Raw genomic sequence first — 21,825 nt, forward strand, 5'->3', positions numbered from 1 at the left:
TGCAGCTATTTGCATTTCTTCTGTCCGTAATTGTCTTAATACAAAGGTTTGTATTTTTCTGGCCAATGTGTGTATCTTCCTCTTGGTTACCAAAAGTCATTTAGCTCCCAGACAGAATTAGCTTTACTTCTGGTATCTCAGCCCTAAAAACTTCTTCACATGCGAAAGCAAATGTAAAATGTTTATTCATTTTGTCACCAACCTAAACAAGATCAATATCCAATAGCATTTGGATAAGAATGATGCCGTTCATATTCAATGGGTGGACCAATGTAGGTTACTCTTTTCTATCCAGCATTAACATAAGCAAAGAATTCTTTGCTGTTTTTCTAAGTGTTCTTCTCCAAACACTTTTCATTATCTGCCTTAGCCTGCCTAACTTCCCTTCTTTAGTGACTTAATTGCAAACCAGTTTATACTTACTTTAGACCTCTGTCCCCTGATAATTTATAATCATCCCATGCATTTTTCTTCAATACCACAGATCTCATCAGTTCACCTAACCTCGATTTTGGAGGAGAGCGGGTGTGAGAGTACATGTGAACAGGCGAATAGTTTTTATGACTCCAGAAAATAGAGAAGTTTTTGCTTTTTTATTGACTTAAATTGGCATATTAATTTATTTTTTAGAGTTGCTTTATATTCCTAGTAACAATACTTTAGTTTATATTGAATTTAGATATAGATTTTGTAGGTTATTACTTAGAATTGGTAAGGGTATCAAATCGACTTGTGGACAGGTTTTGCAGCTCCCGCGAACGAAAAGTTTTTAATTATACTTAGCCGCTTTATTGACTTAATTGTTACATTAAATTATTTTCTATAAGTAGCTTATAGACCTAGTCAAGCTTCGTGGTTTATTTTGAATTTAGATAGCGCAATTTGGAAAGTAAATAATACCTCATGTCCATAGATTAACAGTTCATAACTTGCCACCATTGTTATATGATACGTGTGCTAGCGTAAGGTTTAACGGAAAACTAGATAGCAAGTATAGTAGTATCAATTAATCAGTAAAATTTATTAATCTTATTAAATTTCATTGTCAATTGAATTGTACTTTTTTAACTAAATAAATATAGCGACCTAGTTATTACAAACGTAACATCATAAATTAATACATATAAGTTGACAGGGGATAAGAAAGTCATATAACGTAACTCGGAGATAATATTCAATACCGAAATACATATATATAGTGTTATAATCGCATTGGGATATAGGTTTAGAGTTATATTTTGTATTGGAATTTTATTGAACTTGAATAGAAATCATGACTCAGACCAGAGCAGCAAAGCAAAAGGCTCAAACTAGTGGAACTGCTGTGGCTCAGGGGAGAACTGAGGGGGGGCAGTTGTCCTCTGAATCACAGTCTATTGAAATGCACTGCTTGTTTGATGTTTGTGGAGCAATCAGGAATGGGACATGATATTGCCAAGGGGAATGTCTTTGTCACGATGTAAGGAGTGCGAGGAAATCAGGCGCCAACTCGGCATTGTTATGGGCTTATATGAGAGCTTGAAGGACAGGGTGGGTGCCCTCGAAGGATTTAAATTGAGGGGCCCATCAATCTCTCAGCTGCCCACATCAATGCCAGAGCTTGCACTTAAACTTCATGCAACACAGCGGCAACCCCCCAAGGCAGAATGCGCTGGTCAGGGCTGGTTCTGGTAGGTGTGCAGTATGTGCATGCACGCAGGCGGCAAATCCTAGGCGGCCGACAGTGCACTTTAAAGAATAAAATTAAAATGTAATTTAATATTATTTTAATTTAGTGGTCGGCGATGAAATAGCGAACGTGGCATTGTTAATAAATAATATTGTATTCTCTAAGGGCCCATTCACAATGAAAATTAAAAATTAAAAAAAAAAAAAAAAACGTAACAAACGTTACTGTAAAATTAAGAAGTCATGCCAACATTCACAATGGGAACATAAACATGACCGTAAACATATTTGGTAACTATGGAAACACAACATGCTCTTCTTTCATACTTAAAAAAATTGATGTTTGCATGATGACGGATGATAGAGCTGTGCAGTTTATGGTTATAAATAATGCCGAACCATACATGTTAGGTGTTGATGGTGAGTGTAACCTATTTTTTTTTTTTTTTTTGTTAATTGTTGGCGCATCGGCTTCTGTAGCCATAATGCACCTCCCAAAGTTTTTGCTTTTACTCTGATCCAAGCCCGAGGCGGGATTCGAACCTGCAACCTTTGGCTTGCCAGGCAGGCACTTTACCCATCCCGGCTAGCTCAGTCGGCGAGTGTAACCTTAAATTTAATCATCTTATGATTAAGTTTAATCACAAGATGTTTAAGTCGTCAGTCTGGTGCTTTTTATCGCAAGTGGAAGAATGAAAGTGATAAGGAAAATTACGAGGATCCATGCTGAAATTCGTAAAGTTGAACGAGGGTGACCCGACAGCATCAACGCAGTCGCTTCGGAATTCATTTCAGACAGTAAGGACAAAATGGAAGGTGAAAAATCAAGTGACAAGTTTGAAATTCGTTTGAGTGCCAAGAAATATCAGTGCCTAAATCAAGCTGTGGTGAGGATAATTTAGAAAATAATAATTGTGTTGAATTGACGGCCGAATATGATATAGGGGTTCCTTTTAGCTGGCCACCAATTATTAATAATCGGGTATTAGAACTCGTAATTCAGAAGGGACCTGTGACGCCTCAAAATATGAAATTTCCTAAAGATTACAATGGAAGATCATTTTCTGCGTCACGATATATGAGACTTTTACCTAACGGTGAAAAAGTTCAAAGAACTTGGTTAATCTATTCTGCAAAATCGAATAGTGTGTTTCGCTTTTGTTATAAAACAAAGTAACAGACAGTGAGGGGTTTTCAGATTGGAGACATTTAGTCACTCATTTATCACGGCATGAAACGAGTGTAGAACATGCAAAATTGTAAAACGTAGTATGAATTAAAAACACGCCTTGACAACAATTGTACAATTGACAAAGAACAACAACGGTACTTTGAATCAGAAAAAGATGATGGTGAGCCCTTATTGAAAGAATCATTACAACTGTCCAGTTTTTAGCAGGGCAGTGTTTATCTTTCAGAGGTAAAAATGATAAATTTTATGAAACAAATAATGGAAATTTTTTAAAGACTATAGAAATGTTGGCGAAATTTGACCCCATTATCTGACAGCATGTCAATAACATAACACAGTCTCAACCTGCTAAATGCCGTATACCTCATTACTTAGGCCATGCTTTTCAAAATCAAATCATATCTGTTTTAGCAAGTGGCATAAAGCCGACCAGGCTATCCGAGTGGGTAAAGTGCCTGCCTGGCAATCCAAAGGTCGTGGGTTCAAATCCCGCCTGTGGCTTGGATATTACGATGGCAATTCTCACTTTATGGGTACATTTTGTTACTTTTGTTTTATATATCTTGTACATTTTTGATTTGAATAAAATTAAAATAAAAATATCAAATATATTTATGGATTTTTTTACCCCTGTCAACTATATGGAATTGTCATAAAAACATACTAGTAGGCTCCCATGGGTTGGGTAAGGTTATGAATCTACTCACGATTCGCACTGATAGGGGCGGCCAAATATCTCAGCACGCAGGCAGCTAACAGCCCAAAACCGGCCCTGGCATTGGTCCCAAAGGAACTAGTTATTGTAGGTGACTATATTGTCTTTAAGGGCACAAAAGGTGATATTGTTGTACACGTTGGCATTAATGATATTAAGAGTAGGAGACCAGCAGAATTACTTAACGATTACAAGACAATGCTGAAAAAAAGCCGTGAGTTAGGGATGAATTTGAAAGTGTCTGCAATTCTGCACAGACACGATAGGAGAGAGTATATGATGAGAGCCTTGTCGATCAATTCTGCACTGGAGAGATTGTGCAAGGCTCAAGGGATAGAATTTTTCTCAGCCTGATCTGTGCTTGTTAACAGAAGACACTGCTTTTACAGAGATGGGATACACTTAAATAGAAAGGGTGCAAGAATATTTGCTGATGCTATTGAGGCAGAGTTAGGTGGGTCGGAAAACTGCTAGCTTGGGGGGATACATGGACTAATGGATTAACAGTAGCCGCTGGCAGAGGTAAAAGTGATTCTTGCACTACTTCTATTGAAATGCAATTGAGCAGCAGCCTGAAAAGCAAGGCAATGGGAATTTCAAGGACTGCTGGGAGTCATAGTGGAACAAGTAAATAGATGGGTTGTGTTAGGGTAACTAAGAGTAGAAACAGGTGCATGTACGCTTGATTGTACACCAATGCTAGGAGTACAGTTAATAAATTCGATGAGCTTGAAGTGCTAGTCAAGACATCAAAGGCAGATATTGTTGGGATATCAGAGGCATGGTGTCACACAGACATAAGCAGTGCAGAACTGGAATTTGGGGAATACAATGTGTACAGAAAGGATAGACAAGACAGGAAGGGAGGAGGGGTTATGCTATTAGTTAAGAAACAAATAAAATCTAAGGAAGTGCATCCAGTTGATGTGGGTGGACAATGCAATGTTGAGTCTGTTTGGTGTGACATAAGCACTGGGAAAGGAAAAATGAAAGCAAGTGTGTGTTATAGGCCTAATGAATCTGATGAGTATAATGAGCAATTGTGCAGAGAAATAGAGTGGGCCAGTAAATTAGAGTGTCTTATAAGGGGGATTTTAATTTCCTGGATATTGACTGGAATTTGTGGGTTGATCACTCACACACTAGCAAGGCTTTTGTGGATTTACTGGATGATTGTTTTCTACAGCAGCATGTTCGGGAGGCAACTAGAGGGAGTAATACTCTTGATCTGATTATCAGTAGTGATTCTTCATACATCAAGAATCTGCAGATAAAGGAACCACTAGGTGGCAGTGATCACAGTGTGCAGAAATGGGATTTACTCAAAGAGGTAACTACCATCAAGGGTAAAGGGAAGGGTTTTGCTTTCGTAAAGGCAACTACAATGGTCTGAGACAGTATTTAAATTCTATACAGTGGGACAAACTGATGATGTTACCAACAGCCAATTCAAAATGGGAGGCATTCAAAGAATTAACCTTGAAAGCTACTAGGCTTTTCATACCAACAAAGAAATATTGTTCAATGTTTAGGCCTAAATGGATGTCAGATAAACTAATTAGACATGTGACAGAGAAGAAAAATGCATGGGATACATATAAATTAACATGTGACACAAAAACCTACGACAGATATAAGCTGGTCTGCAACCAAGTTACAAAGGAGGTTAGGCAGGCAAAAGCAGATTACAAGAAATCTTTGGCAAGGGATGCAAAGAAAAACAGCAAAGAGTTCTTTACTTATGTAAACTCTAGCAGGAAGGGGATGAATCAGATTGGTCCACTTGATATCGATGGGTCAACTGTTGATGATCCTGCTCAGGTAGCTAACAAACTGAATGAATATTTTGCATCGACATTCACATATGAGGAGTTATTCAGCGAGGGGAATGCCAGAGGTGTATTCAACTCTGGCAGTAAGCTAGAGAATCTTGTAATAACTGAGAGTAAAGTGGAGGAGAAATTGTTGAAGATAAATACAAGAAAGGCACCTGGGGTGGATGGGATCTATCCAGTTATATTAAAGGACGCAGCAAAGGAAGTAAGCAAATCCTTAGCCATAATTACGAGAGCTTCCTTGGACTCAGGGGAAGTACCCATAGACTGGAGATGTGCAAATGTGACCCCAATTCACAAAGGAGGATCAAAGGGCGACACAAGTAATTACAGACCTGTTATTTTAACTTCTGTTCCAGGGAAATTAATGGAGGCACTGGTTAAAGAAGCATTTCAGGATCATCTAGACAAGACTTCAGTTATAGCTCGGACACAGCATGGGTTTGTTAAGGGGAAGCCTTGTCTGACTAATTTGATTGGATACTATAATGTAGTCACAAAGTAACTGGATGCAAAGAATAACTTTGATATCATATATTTGGATCTTAGAAAAGCCTTTGATACTGTTGCACATGGAAGACTGCTGCACAAATTGGAGCAGTGTGGCATTGGAGGCAAATTGCTGCTATGGATAAAGGGATGGTTGAGTGGGAGAAGACAGAGCGTGGTAATCAATGGACACTGCTCTTCGTGGACTAATGTTATTAGTGGAGTCCCTCAGGATTCAGTGTTGGGTCCACTGTTGTTTCCTGTATTTATAAATGATATTGATGATGGTATACCAGGTTAATGTCCAAGTTTGCAGACGATACGAAGGTTGGCAGGGTTGTTAATGACACTAATGACAGTACACTGCTGCAACAGGATCTAGAAAAGTTGAGCAGATGGGCTGAGAGATGGCAAATGAAGTTTAACATTGACAAATGTAAAGTACTACATATGGGAAGCAGTAATCCCAGAGTAACGTATCAACTCTGTGGTACCACACTGACAGTGGTAGAGAATGAAAAGGACCTGGGGGGTAATTGTGCAGGTAGATATGAAATTTTCTGAGCAGTGCAGATGGTCTGCAAGAGTAGCTCATGGTGTCTTGTCAATGATATAAAGGAATTTTTCTAGCAGGGATAAGGAGGTGATTATCCCCTTGTATAAGGCAATGGTAAGGCCACACCTTGAGTACTGTATAACAGGTCCGGAGGCCACATTTTAGGAAGGATGTAGAGCTGTTGGAAGGAGTACAGAGAAGGGCAACAAGATTAGTGAATGGAACAAAGGGTTTCTCTTATGAAGAAAGGCTTAAGTTTTGCAAATTACAGTGTCTGGAGACTAGGCAGAGCCGGCCCGAGGGGGGTGCGAGCGGTGCGAGTGCACAACTCCCTGTGCCGCGGACTGATTTTACAAAATAAAAATGGTTTCATTTTTTTTTTTTTGTTTTAATACTGTTGCAAAATCTAGCGACATCGCCATAAAATGGCCATATTTTTAATATACATAAGAAATAAAATGTCAATAATCAAATTTATTTATTTATGTTATTAACATTATCTGAAAGTCCACCAAGAATTCTCTAAAGAACACGGAAAAATATATTTTCTTTCAAATATATTTAAAATATCTCTCCTTACAAGTCGCTCAGATGTACGATTATATGTTGCCAGCGTTTGCATAGTTATCGCACTCTAAAGGCTAAATACCATAGTTATCGTACTCTAAAGGCTACATACCATAGTTATCGTACTCTAAAGGCTACATACCATAGTTATCGTACTCTAAAGGCTACATACCATAGTTATCGTACTCTAAAGGCTATATACTACCGACTAGGTTTTCTCGGCCCTTTTTCGCTTTCTACCTTCGAGAGATCGAGCAAATTCGAAATTATTCAAAAAGTCGACTTAAATTTTCTTCTGAGAAAATTTTAAGTTAATAATATTGGTTTGACCAAAGCACTTATCCTGCAAAAGAATTCCAAAGCACAGTATATGCCCTGTGGAAGTAATAATTTAAATTTAGTTCTTGGAGACATTTCAAAATCATCTTCTCTTGCAAATTCATTTTTTTGAGACTTTACAAAGCATATATAATATTTTTGCAAGTTCTGTGATATGCTGGGATATATTAAAAGAGCATGTCAAACATCTTACTCCAAAACCACTGTCAGAAACGAGGTGGGAATGTCGCCTCGAAAGTGTGAAATCTGTGAGATACCAAGTACCACAATTTTCTCTAGCTTTGAAATACCTTTATGAACATACCAGTGACATGAAAACGAAATCCGAAATTCAATCAATCGAAAATAAACTTACTTCATTTGAATTTTTATTAAGTTTGGTCATTTGGTATGACATACTGAATGAAGTAAATATTGTGAGCAAGATATTTCAAAATTCAAATATAGATATCGGTACTGCAAATTCACATTTAAAAGGCCTTTTAAATTTTTTTGAACAGTATCGTGAATCGGGATTCAAATCTTCTTTAATAACTGCAAAGGAAATAGCTGAAGAATTACGAGTGACATCTGAATTTAAGAATCAAAGAACTGGACGAAAAATAAAGCAATTTTGTTATGAAGGAACCGATCAGCCTATTTCATCAGGCGAAGAATATTTCTGAATTCAATATTTTCTAGTCATAATCGATAGTGCGATAATTTCTTTTAAGAAAAGATTCGAAATTTATCATGAACATGAGACATTAGCATTAGCATTAGTAGAGGCATTTGATGCAAGAAAGCAAGCTTAAGCAGCATCAGCCAAAAAAAAAAAAATAAAAAAAATAAAATAAAATAAATAAAATAAATATATAAATAAATAAAATAAAATAATAAATAAAAAATAACCACTTCCACTTCACCCCTCTGTTCGTTCGAAATACCTGTCCAGCTGAGCCTTAAACTTATTTAGGCTATCAACTTCCACGACAAGGGATGGAACTCTGTTCCACCAACCAACCACCCGCTGGCTAAAGGCAAATTTCCGCACGTCTATCCTACATCTGTCTTTCCTCAATTTCAATTTATGCCCTCTCAGGTGATTATTCTGAGCAAGAGGAAGAATCCCATCAGCATTGAGCATGCTCAAACCATTCAAGGCTTTATACACCTCTATCAGATCACCTCGCTGGTGCCTAGTCTCCAGACACTGTAATTTGCAAAACTTAAGCCTTTCTTCGTAAGAGTACTCCTTTGTTCCATTCACCAATCTTGTTGCCCTTCTCTGTACTCGTTCCAGCAGCTCTACATCCTTCTTGAAATGAGGCTTCCAGACCTGTATACAGTACTCTAGGTGTGGCCTGACCATTGCCTTATACAAGGGAATAATCACCTCCTTATCCCTGCTAGAAAAATTCCTATATATCATTGACAATACACCATGAGCTACTCTTGCAGCCCGTCTGCACTGCTCAGAGAACTTCGTATCTGCCTGCACAACCACCCCCCAGGTCTCTTTCATTCTCTACCACTGTCAGTGTAGTACCACAGAGTTGATACGTTGCTCTGGGGTTGCTGTTTCCCATATGTAATACTTTACATTTGTCAATGTTAGACTTCATTTGCCATCTCTCAGCCCATCTGCTCAACCTTTCCAGATCCTGTTGCAGTAGCATAGTGTCAGTAATGCCCTTGACAACCCTGCCAACCTTCGTATCGTCTGCAAACTTGGACATTAAGCCCAATATACCATCATCAATATCATTTATAAATACAGAAAACAATAATGGACCCAATACTGAACTAATAACATTAGTCCACGATGAGCAGTGTCCATTGATTACCACTCTCTGTCTTCTCCCTCTCAACCACCCCTTTATCCATAGCAGCAATCTGCCTGCTATGGTTTTTTCTATAATTTGGATAATATTCAAAAATTGACTGAAAACGATCTTCTTAAATGTTGCAAAGACTTAAATGCGACCTTGCAAGACGATATTGATTGCATTGATTTTTTTAATGAAATCAAAATTTGTCGTGGAGTTTTGCCTTCCAGGATCACAATATTACAAATATTACAATATTTACTGAAAAATAATTTATTTGAATTGTATCCAAATTTTGTTACTGTTCTGAAAATTATATTAACCTTACCAATTACCGTCGCATCTGCAGAAAGATCTTTCTCAAGATTGAAAATAATAAAAAATTACATGAGATCTAGCATTAGTCAAGAACGATTTACCTCCTTAGCCATTTTATCTATCGAATCCAAAATAGCCAAAAAACTAAAATTATGATGATATTATCAACGAATTTGCTATAAAACATGTAAGAAAATGAAACAAAAGTCACATATTGTGACCTTATTCGATTAAGTCGCATACCAAATTGTATTTTATAAGTATATGAAGCAATTATTTTTCTTATTTGATTTATTAAAGATTTTTTTGTGATTGAAATGTTAAGTTTATTAAAATAATTTAATTATTTATCATTTTCATGTAATCCTTACTAAACCAATTTGTGCAATGTAATAAATATCAAAATACAATAAATTATTTTGTTGTACGAATTTGTATCAAGGCCCCGCAAGCCTTGAATAGTTTGAGCATGCGCAATGCGAATAGGATTCTTCCTCTTGCTCAGAATAATCGCCTGAGAGCGCATAAATTCAGATTGAGGAAAGACAGATGTAGGATAGATGTGCGGAAATTTGCCTTTAGCCAGCGGGTGGTTGATTTGTTGGAACAAACTTCCATCAGTCATTGTAGATGTTGACAGCTTAAAAAGATTGAAGGCAGAACTTGACAAACAATTGGTGCGAGAGGATTGGTGAAATAAGGGTTTTTTTCTTTCTTTTTTTTTTTTGGCTGATGCTATATAAGCTTGCTTTCTTGTACCTAAAACCACCGCAGTCACATCTGCAAAAGCAAAATCCTTTCCCTTTACCAGTCACTGTAGTTATATAGTTAAATAAATCCCACATCAATACACTATAATTGCTAATACCTTATGGTTCCTTTACCTTAGGATTCTTAATACATAGTCACTGCTTATAATCAATCAAAAGTATTGCTTTCTCTTTACCTCTCTACCATGCTGCTATAGAACACAGGGTCATCCAGTAAATCCAGAAAACACCAAGTGAGTGCCCAACCTAAAAGTTCCAGTCAATATTTGGAAAGTTAAAATCCACCATGATTAAGATTTTCTGATTTATTTGCCCACTTTATTTGGTCTGCATTGTTTGTTACACTCATTGCAGTCATTTAGCCTATAACAAACTATAACAGGGCCTAGCAGCATGATCAGTAGGCTGCAATTCATGCATGGCATGGATGCAATATGCTCTAAAATGCAGAAAACATGTAACTTTATGTGCACTACCTATAGTCAAGTTCTTCTGTTGGGAAAGTTTTTGTAAATTGTGGTTCTGTTTGGCACCTCCAATTCTGGAAACTCTTGAAAAGCTCCTTGGCATAATGCACACAATTTCTTACCAAAATAATGCTTCACAATGAAAATTCTTTGCAAAGGTATCCTATACGCCTAACTAATTAGCTAGGCAATTCAAGAGTTAGAACCATCTTTCTTGATCAAAATCAGATCAATAAAATCTAGCTCAAACAATGTACAGAAACTGACAATTATGGGCTGCGTTTTAAAATGAACTCCTTGTATGATAGGATCAAATTCTCTCCCCTTTCTTAAATTTCTGCATACTGCCCTGCCACAAAGTACCAGAAATTTTGTTTCTTAAAATATTAGCTTGCAATCAATGTAATGTCTAAGTACATTTCAACCAGTATTCCAAGGGAAAATCTACATACACAAGCAAACTTCATATGTAGCTACTTAAATGACCACGATTTCTCACTGCACAGGAAAACTGTCATCATCCCTCAGTCAAGGAGCTTGACACTGCTGTCACTAAAGCAGTTATGAAAGTATTGTCAAGTATGACGGTATTTGTATCAAATATACAGGGTGTCCACAAACTTCCTTTACAAAACTAAAATGTTATTGTGTAAATAGGGTGCATGATACAAATATATAACCACTTACAACTGATAGAAGATATCTTCACATTTTTATTCACCAATCCGAATATATACATGTTACATGTTGCAATATATGGCACATAATTGCAAAACTGTAATCACAGAGAAATTTCCCAAAAAAATTCTATCCTCTTGATTTTGTCAAGAAAATAGGCTTCTGTATAAGCTGTAGCTTGTATGGTTTCATCCTCAGGTGGTGGCAACACAACATTAGCATTAGTTGAGGCAAATGATGCAAGGAAGCAAACTTATACAGCATCAGCAAAAAAAAACACAAAAAACTTTCCAATTCCACCTATCTGGTCACCCCCAAATGTCTGTCTAGTTCAGCCTTAAATTTATTTAAGCTATCAACTTCCACAACAACAGATGGAAATCTGTTCCTGCAATCAACTACCCGCTGGATAAAGGCAAACTTCCGCACATCTATTAAGCCTGCTCAAACCATTCAAGGCCTTACACACCTCGATCAGATCACCTCGCAGGTGCCTAGCCTCCAGATGCTGCAACTTGCAGAACTTAAGCCTTTCCTCGTAAGCACACCCCATTGTTCCTCTCAGCAATCTTGTTGCCCTTCTCTGTATTCATTCAAGCAACTCTACAACCTTCCTAAAATGAGGCCTCCAGACCTGTATGCAGTATTCAAGGTGTGGCCTGACCACTGCATTATACAAAGGGATAATCACCTCCCTGTCTCTGCTAGCAAAATTCCTATATAGCATTAACAAAACTCCATGACCTGCTCTGGCAGCCTGTCTGCACTTCTCAAAGAACTTCATATCTGGCTGCACTATTACACCCAGGTCTTTTTCATTCTCCACCTACTTGATTGTAGTACCACACAGTTGGTACATTTCTCTTGGGTTACTGCTACTGATATGGAGTACTTTGCATTTGTCAATGTTAATCTACAGTTGGTACATTTCTCTTGGGTTACTGCTACTGATATGGAGTACTTTGCATTTGTCAATGTTAACCTTCAGTTGCCACTTCTCAGCCCATCTGCCTAACTTTTCTAGATCCTGTTGCAGTAGCATACTGTCTTTATTGTCATTAACAACCCTGCCAACCTTTGTATCATCTGAAAACGTGGACATTAAGCCCGATATACCTTCACAGATATCATTGATAAATATACAAAACAACAATGGGCCCAGCACTGAACCCTGGGGGTCTCCACTAATAACATTAGTTCATGAAGAGTAGTGTCCATTGATTACCACTCTCTGTCTTCTCCCACTCAACCATCCCTTTATCCATTGCAGTAACTTGCCCTTAATGCCTTACCGCTGGCCGCCTCCGTAGCCAGGTGGGAAGGAGCAGCAGTGCGTAGAAAATGCTTCTTGATTAGACCGGGGTTCGAGCCCGTCACCACCAAATACAGAGGATGCGGAAAGGTCAGGGAATGACCACCGCATATCCCGGAGCAATATGGCCTTAGTTGCTAATGCTCCTAAAAACCAAATAACTAACAAACAAGCCTTACTGCTCCAATCTGTACAGCAGTCTTCCATGTGCAAGAGTATCAAAAGCTTTCCTGAAATCCAAGTATATGATATCAAAATTATTTTTTGCATCCAGTTCCTTTGTGACCACATCATAGTATCCAATCAAATTGGTCAGACAAGGCTTCCTCTTTACAAACCCATGCTGTATCTGAACTATTAATGCTGTCATGTCTAAGTGATTCTGTATCACCTCCTTAACCAGTGACTCCATTATTTTCCCCAGAACAGAAATTAAACTAACAGGTCTATAATTATTTGTGTCATCCTTTGAATCCCTTTTGTGAATTGGGGATACATTTGCACATCTCCAGTCCATGGGGACCTTCCCTGACTCTAAGGATGCTCTCATAATTATGGCTATGGGTTGGCTAACTTCCCTCACTGCCTCCTTCAATATAACTGGATAGATTCTATCTGCCCCAGGTGCCTTTTTTATGTTTAACTTCAACAATTTCTCCTCCACTTTGCTCTCAGTTATTACAAAATCACTTATCTCCCTGTTACAGTTTGATAAACTTCTGGCATTCCCCTCCTTGAATAACTCCTCATGTGTGAATGTAGATGCAAAATACTCATTCAGTTTATCAGCTACTTGAGCAGGATCATCAAAGTTGAACCATCTATGTTAAGTGTACCAATCTGATTCTTACCCTTCCTTCTAGAGTTTACTTAAGTAAAGAACTCTTTGCTGTTTTTCTTTGAGTCCTTTGCCAAAGATTTCTCGTAATCTGCCTTTGCCTGCTTAACCTCCTTTGTGACTTGATTACAGACTAGCTTATATCTGCCTAAGGCTTCTGTGTCGTCTGATAATTTATATGCATCCCATACATTTTTCTTTTCTGCCACGAGCTCATTAATTCATCCGACATCCATTTAGGCCTGAACATTGAACAGTATTTCATAGTTGGCATGAAAAGCCTAGTAGCCTTCAGGATTAAGTCCCTGAAGGCTTCCCATTTAGAATTCACAGTTGGTAACATCATAAGTTGATCCCACTGTATAGAATTTAAAAACTGTCCGAGACCAATGTATTTACATTTACGAAAACAAAACCCCTTCCCTTTTCCCTTGATGGTAGTTACATCTTTAAGTAAATCCCACATCAGTACACTGTGACCACTGTCACCTATTGGTTCCTTTATCTACAAATTCTTAATGCATGAATAATCACTGATGATAATCAGATCAAGGGTATTACTCCCTCTGGTTGCCCCCTCCCCCCCGAACATGTTCCTGTACAAAACAATCTTCCAATAAATCCACAAAAGTCTTGCTAGTGTTTGAGTGACTAACCCACAAATTCCAGTCTATATCTGGGAAGTTAAAATCCTTCAGTATAAGACAATCTGATTTACTGGCCCATTCTATTTCTCTGCACAACTGTTCATTGTACTCATCAAGGTCATTAGGCCTATAACATACTCCTACTCTCATTTTCCCTTTCCCAGTGTTTATGTGACACCAAACAGACTCAACATTGCACTGTCCACCCATGTCAACTGGATGTACTTCCTTAGATTTTGTGTGTTTCTAACTAATAGCATAACCCCTCCTCCCTTCCTACCCTGTCTGTCCTTTCTGTACGCATTGTACTTCCCAAATTCAAATTCTAGTTCTTTGAACAAGTCTGCACTGCTTATATCTGGGTGACACCATGTCTCTGATATCCCAACAATATCTGCCTTTGATGACTTGATCAGCGCTTCAAATTCATCAATTTTATTTACTATACTTCTAACATTAGTATACATGCACTTGTTCTTACTCTTAGTTACCCTAACACAGCTCATGTATTTACTTGTTCCATGATGACTGCCAGCAGCTCTTGAAGTTCCCAGCAACTTGCTCTCTAGGCTGCTGCTCATTACATAAAAAAGCTGTGCAAGAATCACTGTCGACTCTGCCTGCGGCTAATGTTAATCTTTTAGTCTGTGTATCTCCTCATTCTTCCAGTTTTCCAACCCACCTAAAACTGCCTCGATAGCATCAGCAAATATTCTTGCACCCTTTCTATTTAAGTGTATCCCATCCCTGTAGAAGCAGTCTCTCCTGTTAGCAAGCACACACCACACTGAAAAAAATTCTACCCCGTGAGCCTTGCACAATCTCTCCAGAGCCAAATTGATTGACAAGGCTCTCATCATACACTCCCTCCTATCGTGTTTGGGCAGAATTACAGACACTTTCACATTCAACCCTAACTCGCAACTTTTTTTTCAACATTAACCTGTACTTGTTGAGTAAATCTGCATATCTCTTACTCTTAACGTCATTAGTGCCAACGTGTACAACAATATCACCCTTTGTGCCCTGAAAAGATGATATCTGCCCTACAACGTCATCAACTTTTGCTCCTGGCAGACATACCCTGGTCCTGTTCCATCTATTCTCTTTGCATAATATATTCCCTGTCTCCCTGACAACAGAGTCAACCACAATAACTAGTTGCTGCAGGACCAGCGCATTCTGCCTTGGAGATTGCCTTTGTGTTGCCTGATGCACAGGAGTGAGCTCTGGCATTGAATTGGGCAGCTCAGAGCTAGATGGGCTCCTCATATTAATTTCTTTGAGGGCATTACCCTACATCTCAAACTCTCATAGATGTCCATCAGAATGCTGAGTTGGTGCCTAATTTCTTCAGTCTCTGCACCTAGCACACACAAAGACATCCTCCTTGGCTAGACATGTCCTGTTCTAGACAAGTCTGCAAACATTTTACATTTCGCGCATTGTTTTAGACTGTGATGTTTTGGAGAATCGCCCCCTTCGTTTCTCCCGCGAGCCATAGCACTGTGGCTATTTTGTGAACGCTGCTTTGCTGCTCTAGTCTGGATCATGATTTCATTAAGTATAATTTAATTAACAATGAACTTTAATAAGATTAATGAATTTTACTGATTAGTTGATATAGTATAGTAATCTAACAGATTTCTAATACAGTGCTATGTTTTTCGCTATTTAGTTTTACGTTAACCTTACGCTATTCCGTATCGTATAACAATGGTGGCAAGTTACGAATGTAGAATCTATGGACACTTAAGTATCACCTTTCATGTCAGACACTGTTGACCTTGATATGTTGTGTAAAACTTCCTAGAACCAGCTCAGCTGCACTCTCGCTATCTTTTGTTTAGCTACCATTTCTGCAAAGATGATTACAAAATTTTACTTCACTTATTGTATGGATTAGAAGAGCTTAAAATTATGTTGTGTTGTATAATTGCAGCAGAAACTCTGAAGATTACCCTCACTGGAGGTTCAGATGTATGATGTTTTTTTTTTTTTTTTTTGATTTGGTAGTTGTTGGCGCATCGGCTTCTGTGGCCATATTGCACCTCCAAAGATTTTTGCAGTACTTTGATCCAAGCCCGAGGCGGGAATCGAACCCGCGACCTTTGGGTTGCCGGGCAGGTACTTTACCCACTCGGCTAGCCCGGTCGGCATGTATGATGTGAATTTTGTAAAGAGTGCAGGACACATGAATTTGGTTTTGTTCAAAGTTTTTTCATAACAGGTACTATAAGCATGACTTATAAGTACAGCATTTCAACAACAAGTTACTTTAATGGTAAAAAAATAATAATAAATAAAATTGCTTTGTAGAGTCAGTTTTTCTATTTGATTATCTGATTCTGTACTGATAAATGGAAGAAATGCCAGCCTACTCATTAGCTGTCAGTTCAATTTGCTTTATTGTTAATTAAAATGTTTTAGCTGATGGTAAATACCATCAGACTGAGGCAGTTACATCAGTAGATCTTGTACAAATGAAAAGTCCACTTCACTGGACACTGTCCATTACTTCCGAAGAGCCGACCGGGCTAGCCGAGTGGGTAAAGTACCTGCCCGGCAACCCAAAGGTCGCGGATTCGATTCCCGCCTCGGGCTTGGATCAAAGTACTGCAAAAAAAAAAAACCTTGGGAGGTGCAATATGGCCACAGAAGCCGATGCGCCAACAACTACCAAATCAAAAAAAAAAAAAAAAAAAACTTCCGAAGTTTGTTAAATTGAGGGTAATTAATTAATTAAATTAATGCTGAAAGCTGTATTTAAATCAATATGAAATTAAAATCAAAAACAATGAAGGTATGTGTCTTGCTATAAACCAAGCTCAGGCTAAGTCTGCCTCTAGTATAAATTAAAATCCTTTGTCTTTCTTTCCACACTAATGGCATTAAAAGATTTTATTACTGAAAAAAGCTTTCACCTTGAAGTACAATTGTAGTTAGAAGTAACTGATACAACTAAAACTGTAACTAATTATTCATATATGCAAAGACTACACCATCTTATTTTTTTTTAAATTAAAATACAGAAAAAAATACTACTGTTCATGAAAACTAACTCACAGTTTCAGAATTATTTAATTTAAATTATCAAATTATAATGTAAATTCAAAAGTGCACTCTGATATCCTCATAATATTATTGATATCAATGATATCATTATATGGAGTTAGAGTGAACCAGAAAATGGCAGATTATGGGTTGTTTGAGTTTTCAAAAGTGAAAAAGCTATGGTTACAAAAACCATATTGTCATGTATAATGTTTATTAAAATTACTAAAATAAAACAATACAAACCTAAATTTTACAAAAACGGAATTCCTGATCACTATAAAAAAAAAAAAGCTTACCACCAGCAACACTGTACCATGCTGCTCCATTAGTAATACCACCCTGATGAGTAAAGTCATCTCCATCGCAGCTGATATGTTCTTTTCCTGCCATAGTTTTATGTATACTAGCATAAGAATGGGCTAAATGTCTATAAAAAAGATTCATCAATTATAATCAGAATAAAGAAATATAATATAATGTTTTGTCACATTTACTTTAAAAGACACGGAAACAAGAAAAGGTAACATTAAGTAACTTGGCTTTCTATATTTACTTAAATGTATCATCATCTGGCGTAGCTGTATAATCCTGGGGATCTCCAGTACGAGCTTCATCATAGGGATAGTTGGCTACAAGGGCACCACCATGAAGGTTGGCAGATAAAATAAAGGGATTCTTTAAAATCCATTCTATAGTTGCCTGTGTTTCTGGTTGGAGCTAAAATAAATAGTATATATATATGTATGTAGGTGTACATACACGCATGCACACATATATAAAAAAACTTATAATAAGTATATATCTAAGGAATGGTATAAGCTATATTGTGGATATTTATAACCAGAAATTATTTTAGTTTTTAAATATCTTAAGTAAAGAAGCCACTTTGTAAAATAATGTGATCCGTATTATAAATCTTGCTAAATTATTAATGCACTTTATCAAAATAACATCTTCCACGTTATTCAATTTAACATTATTATACTTAGCTGTTAAATACTCATAAAAATTGACTTGAATACTATTTTTTTTGAAGTGCTATAATACAGCAGAAAGTAAATAATCCTTGATTTGTTTCCAGATTGGTCAGTAACGGCAACAAGATTGGTGAGAGGAACAAAGCGGTAACACTTACAAAGAAAGGCTTAAGTTCTGCAAGTTGCACCATCTGGAGACTAGGAACCTACGAGGTGACCTGAACGAGGTGTATAAGGCCTTGAATGGTTTGAGTAGGCTCAATGCTGACAGGATACTTCCGCTTGCTCAGATTAAGAACCCGAGGGGGCATAGATTCAAATTGAGGAAAGAGTTGTAGAATAGATGTGCGGAAGTTTGTCTTAAGCCAGCGAGCAGTTGATTGCTGGAACAGACTTCTACCTGTTGTTGCGGAAGTTGATAGCTTAAATAAATTTAAGGCTGAACTAGATGAACATTTGGAGTGACCAGATGGGTGAAATGGGAAGGGTTTTTTTTTTTTTTTGGCTGATGCTGTATAAGCTTGCTTTCTTGCATCATATACCTCAACTAATGCTAATGCTGTAAACTGCATGGAAATGGAATATTGTATTTATAAAAATTGTAGTTTTATTTGATTAATTCATTTATAATGTGGCCATCTATAAAATTTTATTCATAAAAGATTCTTAAAACGACTGAAAACATGAAAATTCGAACCAAAACTCTAATAAAATAAAATAAAGCACTAAAACAGACTTAAAAAAATTCTATTTTAGTGCAATAATCTTGCAATGCTGAGTTATCAGCTGCTCACCTAACCTGTCAGGATTCATGGCTCGAAGCACTTCATATATATTTACAGTGGATCCCACATCTATTACAAGTAGAGTTTGCAATACAACAAGCGTTGGTATGTGCCTTGTTTTTGCTTAATAAAAGTCTCATTAAATTAATCCCTTCCTTTTCCTTCTTCTGTTCCCTTCTTTCTCTCTTTCTTTTTTTCTTCTTCTCCTCCTCCCTTTTTGAACACTTTTACAACTTATGACATCTACATGTCACATGTGCCTTCTACTGTATATAACTGACAAACCCCATGAGCTATCCCGGAAGCCTGTCTGCACTGCTCAGAGAGCTTCACATCTGACTGCACAATTACCCTTGGATCTCTTTCATTTTTTACTATACAGAATGTAGTAACACACAGTTGGCATGTTAATCTGAAATTATTGCTAGCCATATGCAGTACCTTGCATTTGTCAATGTTAAACTTCAAATTTTTCTAGATCTTGTTGCAGTAGCTTACCTGGATTACTGTCATTAACCACCTTGCCAACCTTTGTATCATCTGAAAACATAGACATTAAGCCTGGTACACCTTCATCAATACTGATATTGATGAAGGTGTATCTTCATCAATTTAGGCACAGCCAAGTGTTCGCGAAAGCAGTGGCTGCCCCAGTTTATGTATACCCTTGCTTGATTGTTTAGGACCTTCCAGGCGATTGAGTTGAGTTGAACAATCCAGTTTTTGCCTCCTCCTCCTCCTTTGACTTTTTTTGAGTATTTAGGTGTCATTAAGGCATCTGCCTCTAAGTCTGGGAAGTACTCCTGCAAGTTCCTACAGTATAGTTCCTCAGTGAGTTGCTGGGGTCAGGTTGTCACTGAGGTCAAAAATTATGATAGAGGGCCCCAACTTTTTTGGTGCCTCTGCCTTTAAATCCATTGTCATTATTTTTGCATTGGTCATAATTTTGTTAGCTTCTTTTTTAGTTTCTGTTTCGATACTATGCCTGTATTTCTAGTTTTTCTTATTGCTTTTATTTTTGTGGTTTTGAGATCATCTTTCAACTCTGTCATTATTTTGGTCTTGATTTGTTCCTTGTATGTGATTCTTTGGAGTTAATGGGTCACTGTACTTAAGAACCTTCCAACCTCTAAACTGGTTGCTTCCATCCAAGGGCATCCACCACAGAAGTCGATAGAACCCCCAGCATTTATCAGGGTTCTCTTTATTATATGCTGGGGGTTCTATCGACTTCTGTGGTGGATGCCCTTGGATGGAAGCAACCAGTTGAGAGGTTGGAAGGTTCTTAAGTACAGTGCTGATATAAAAGGGTACTGTAGATGGTTCAGGTTCTGTGGTTAGGCCCAGTTACCGCTCGGGTGAAGACTGGGAAAGCTTAGTACAGACATCTAAGGCCTTTTCCAGTATTGTAGATCTTAACATTAGCATTAGCATTAGTAGAGGTATATGATGCAAGAAAACAAGCTTATGCAGCATCAGCCACAAAAAAAAAAAAAAAAAAAAAAACCACTTCCATTTCACCCCTCCGTTCGTTCGAAATACCTGTCCAGCTGAGCCTTAAATTTATTTAGGCTATCAACTTCCACAACAAGGGATGAAAGTCTGTTCCAACAACCAACTACCCGCTAGCTAAAGGCAAATTTACGCACATCTATCTTACATCTGTCTTTTCTCAATCTGAATTTATGCCCTCTCAGGTGATTATTCTGAGCAAGAGGAAGAATCCCATTGGCATTGAGCATGCTCAAACCATTCGAGGCTTTATACACCTCTGTCAGATCACCTCGCCGGTGCCGAGTCTCCAGACACTGTAATTTGACTTTCTTCATAAGAGCAACCCTTTGTTCTATTCACTAATCTTGTTGCCCTTGTTTCTGTACTTGTTCCAGTGGCTCTACATCCTTCTTGAAATGAGGCCTCCAGACCTGTATAGAGTACTCAAGGTGTGGCCTGACCATTGCTTATACAAGGAAATAATCACCTCTTTATCCCTGCTAGAAAAATTCCTGTATATATCATTGACAAGACACCATGAGCTGCTCTTGCAGCCCATCTGCACAGCTCAGAGAACTTCATATCTGTCTGCACAATTACCCCAGGTCCTTTTCATTCTCTACCACTGCCAGTTTAGTACCACAAAGTTGATACATTGCTCTGGGGTTGCTGTTACCCTATATGTAGTACTTTATATTTGTCAATGTTAAACTTCATTTGCCACCTTTCCAGATCATGTTGCAGCAGCATAGCATCAGTAGTGTCCCTAACAACCCTGCCAACCTTTGTATCGTCTGCAAACTTGGACATTAAACGAATACACCATCATCAATATCATTTATAAATAGAGAAAACAATAATGGACCCAACACTGAACCCTGAGGGACTCCACTAGTAACATTAGTCCATGATGAGCAGTGTCCATTGATTACCACTCTCTGTCTTCTCCCCTTCAACCACCCCTTTATCCATTGCAGCAATTTGCCTCCAATGCCACACTGCTCCAATTTGTGCAGCAGTCTTCCATGTGCAACAGTATTAAAAGCCTTTCTAAGATCCAAATATATAATATCAAAGTTATTCCCTGCATCCAGTTCTTTTGTGACTGTATCATAGTATCCAATCAAATTGGTCAGGCAAGACTTTCCTTTAACAAAACCATGCTGTGTCTGAGCTATAACTAAAGTCTTGTCTAGATGATCCTGCAATGCTTCTTTAACCAGTGCCTCCATTAATTTTCCTGGAACAGAAGTTAAACTCAGAGGTCTATAATTACTTGTGTTAGCCATTGATCCTCCTTTGTGAATTGGGGT

The 21,825-nt window shown here is 37.8% G+C and overlaps 1 protein-coding gene across 1 annotated transcript in view; it reads right to left on the bottom strand.

Moving 5' to 3' along the window:
- The window catches only part of LOC150089708 (carboxypeptidase E-like), a 116,647-nt gene that overhangs the window by 48,234 nt on the left and 46,588 nt on the right, over positions 1-21,825 (bottom strand). Inside the window, exons 4-5 of the mRNA XM_090368749.1 lie at positions 17,810-17,973; positions 17,553-17,683 (exon numbers count right to left, since the gene is read on the bottom strand). Coding sequence (XP_090224875.1) covers positions 17,553-17,683; positions 17,810-17,973 — 295 coding nt within the window. The remainder of the gene's footprint in view (positions 1-17,552; positions 17,684-17,809; positions 17,974-21,825) is intronic.

Source organism: Mastigoproctus giganteus, chromosome 2 (assembly GCF_048544385.1).
Source record: "Mastigoproctus giganteus isolate SK-2022 chromosome 2, ASM4854438v1, whole genome shotgun sequence".
Taxonomy (NCBI): Eukaryota; Metazoa; Arthropoda; class Arachnida; order Uropygi; family Thelyphonidae; genus Mastigoproctus; species Mastigoproctus giganteus.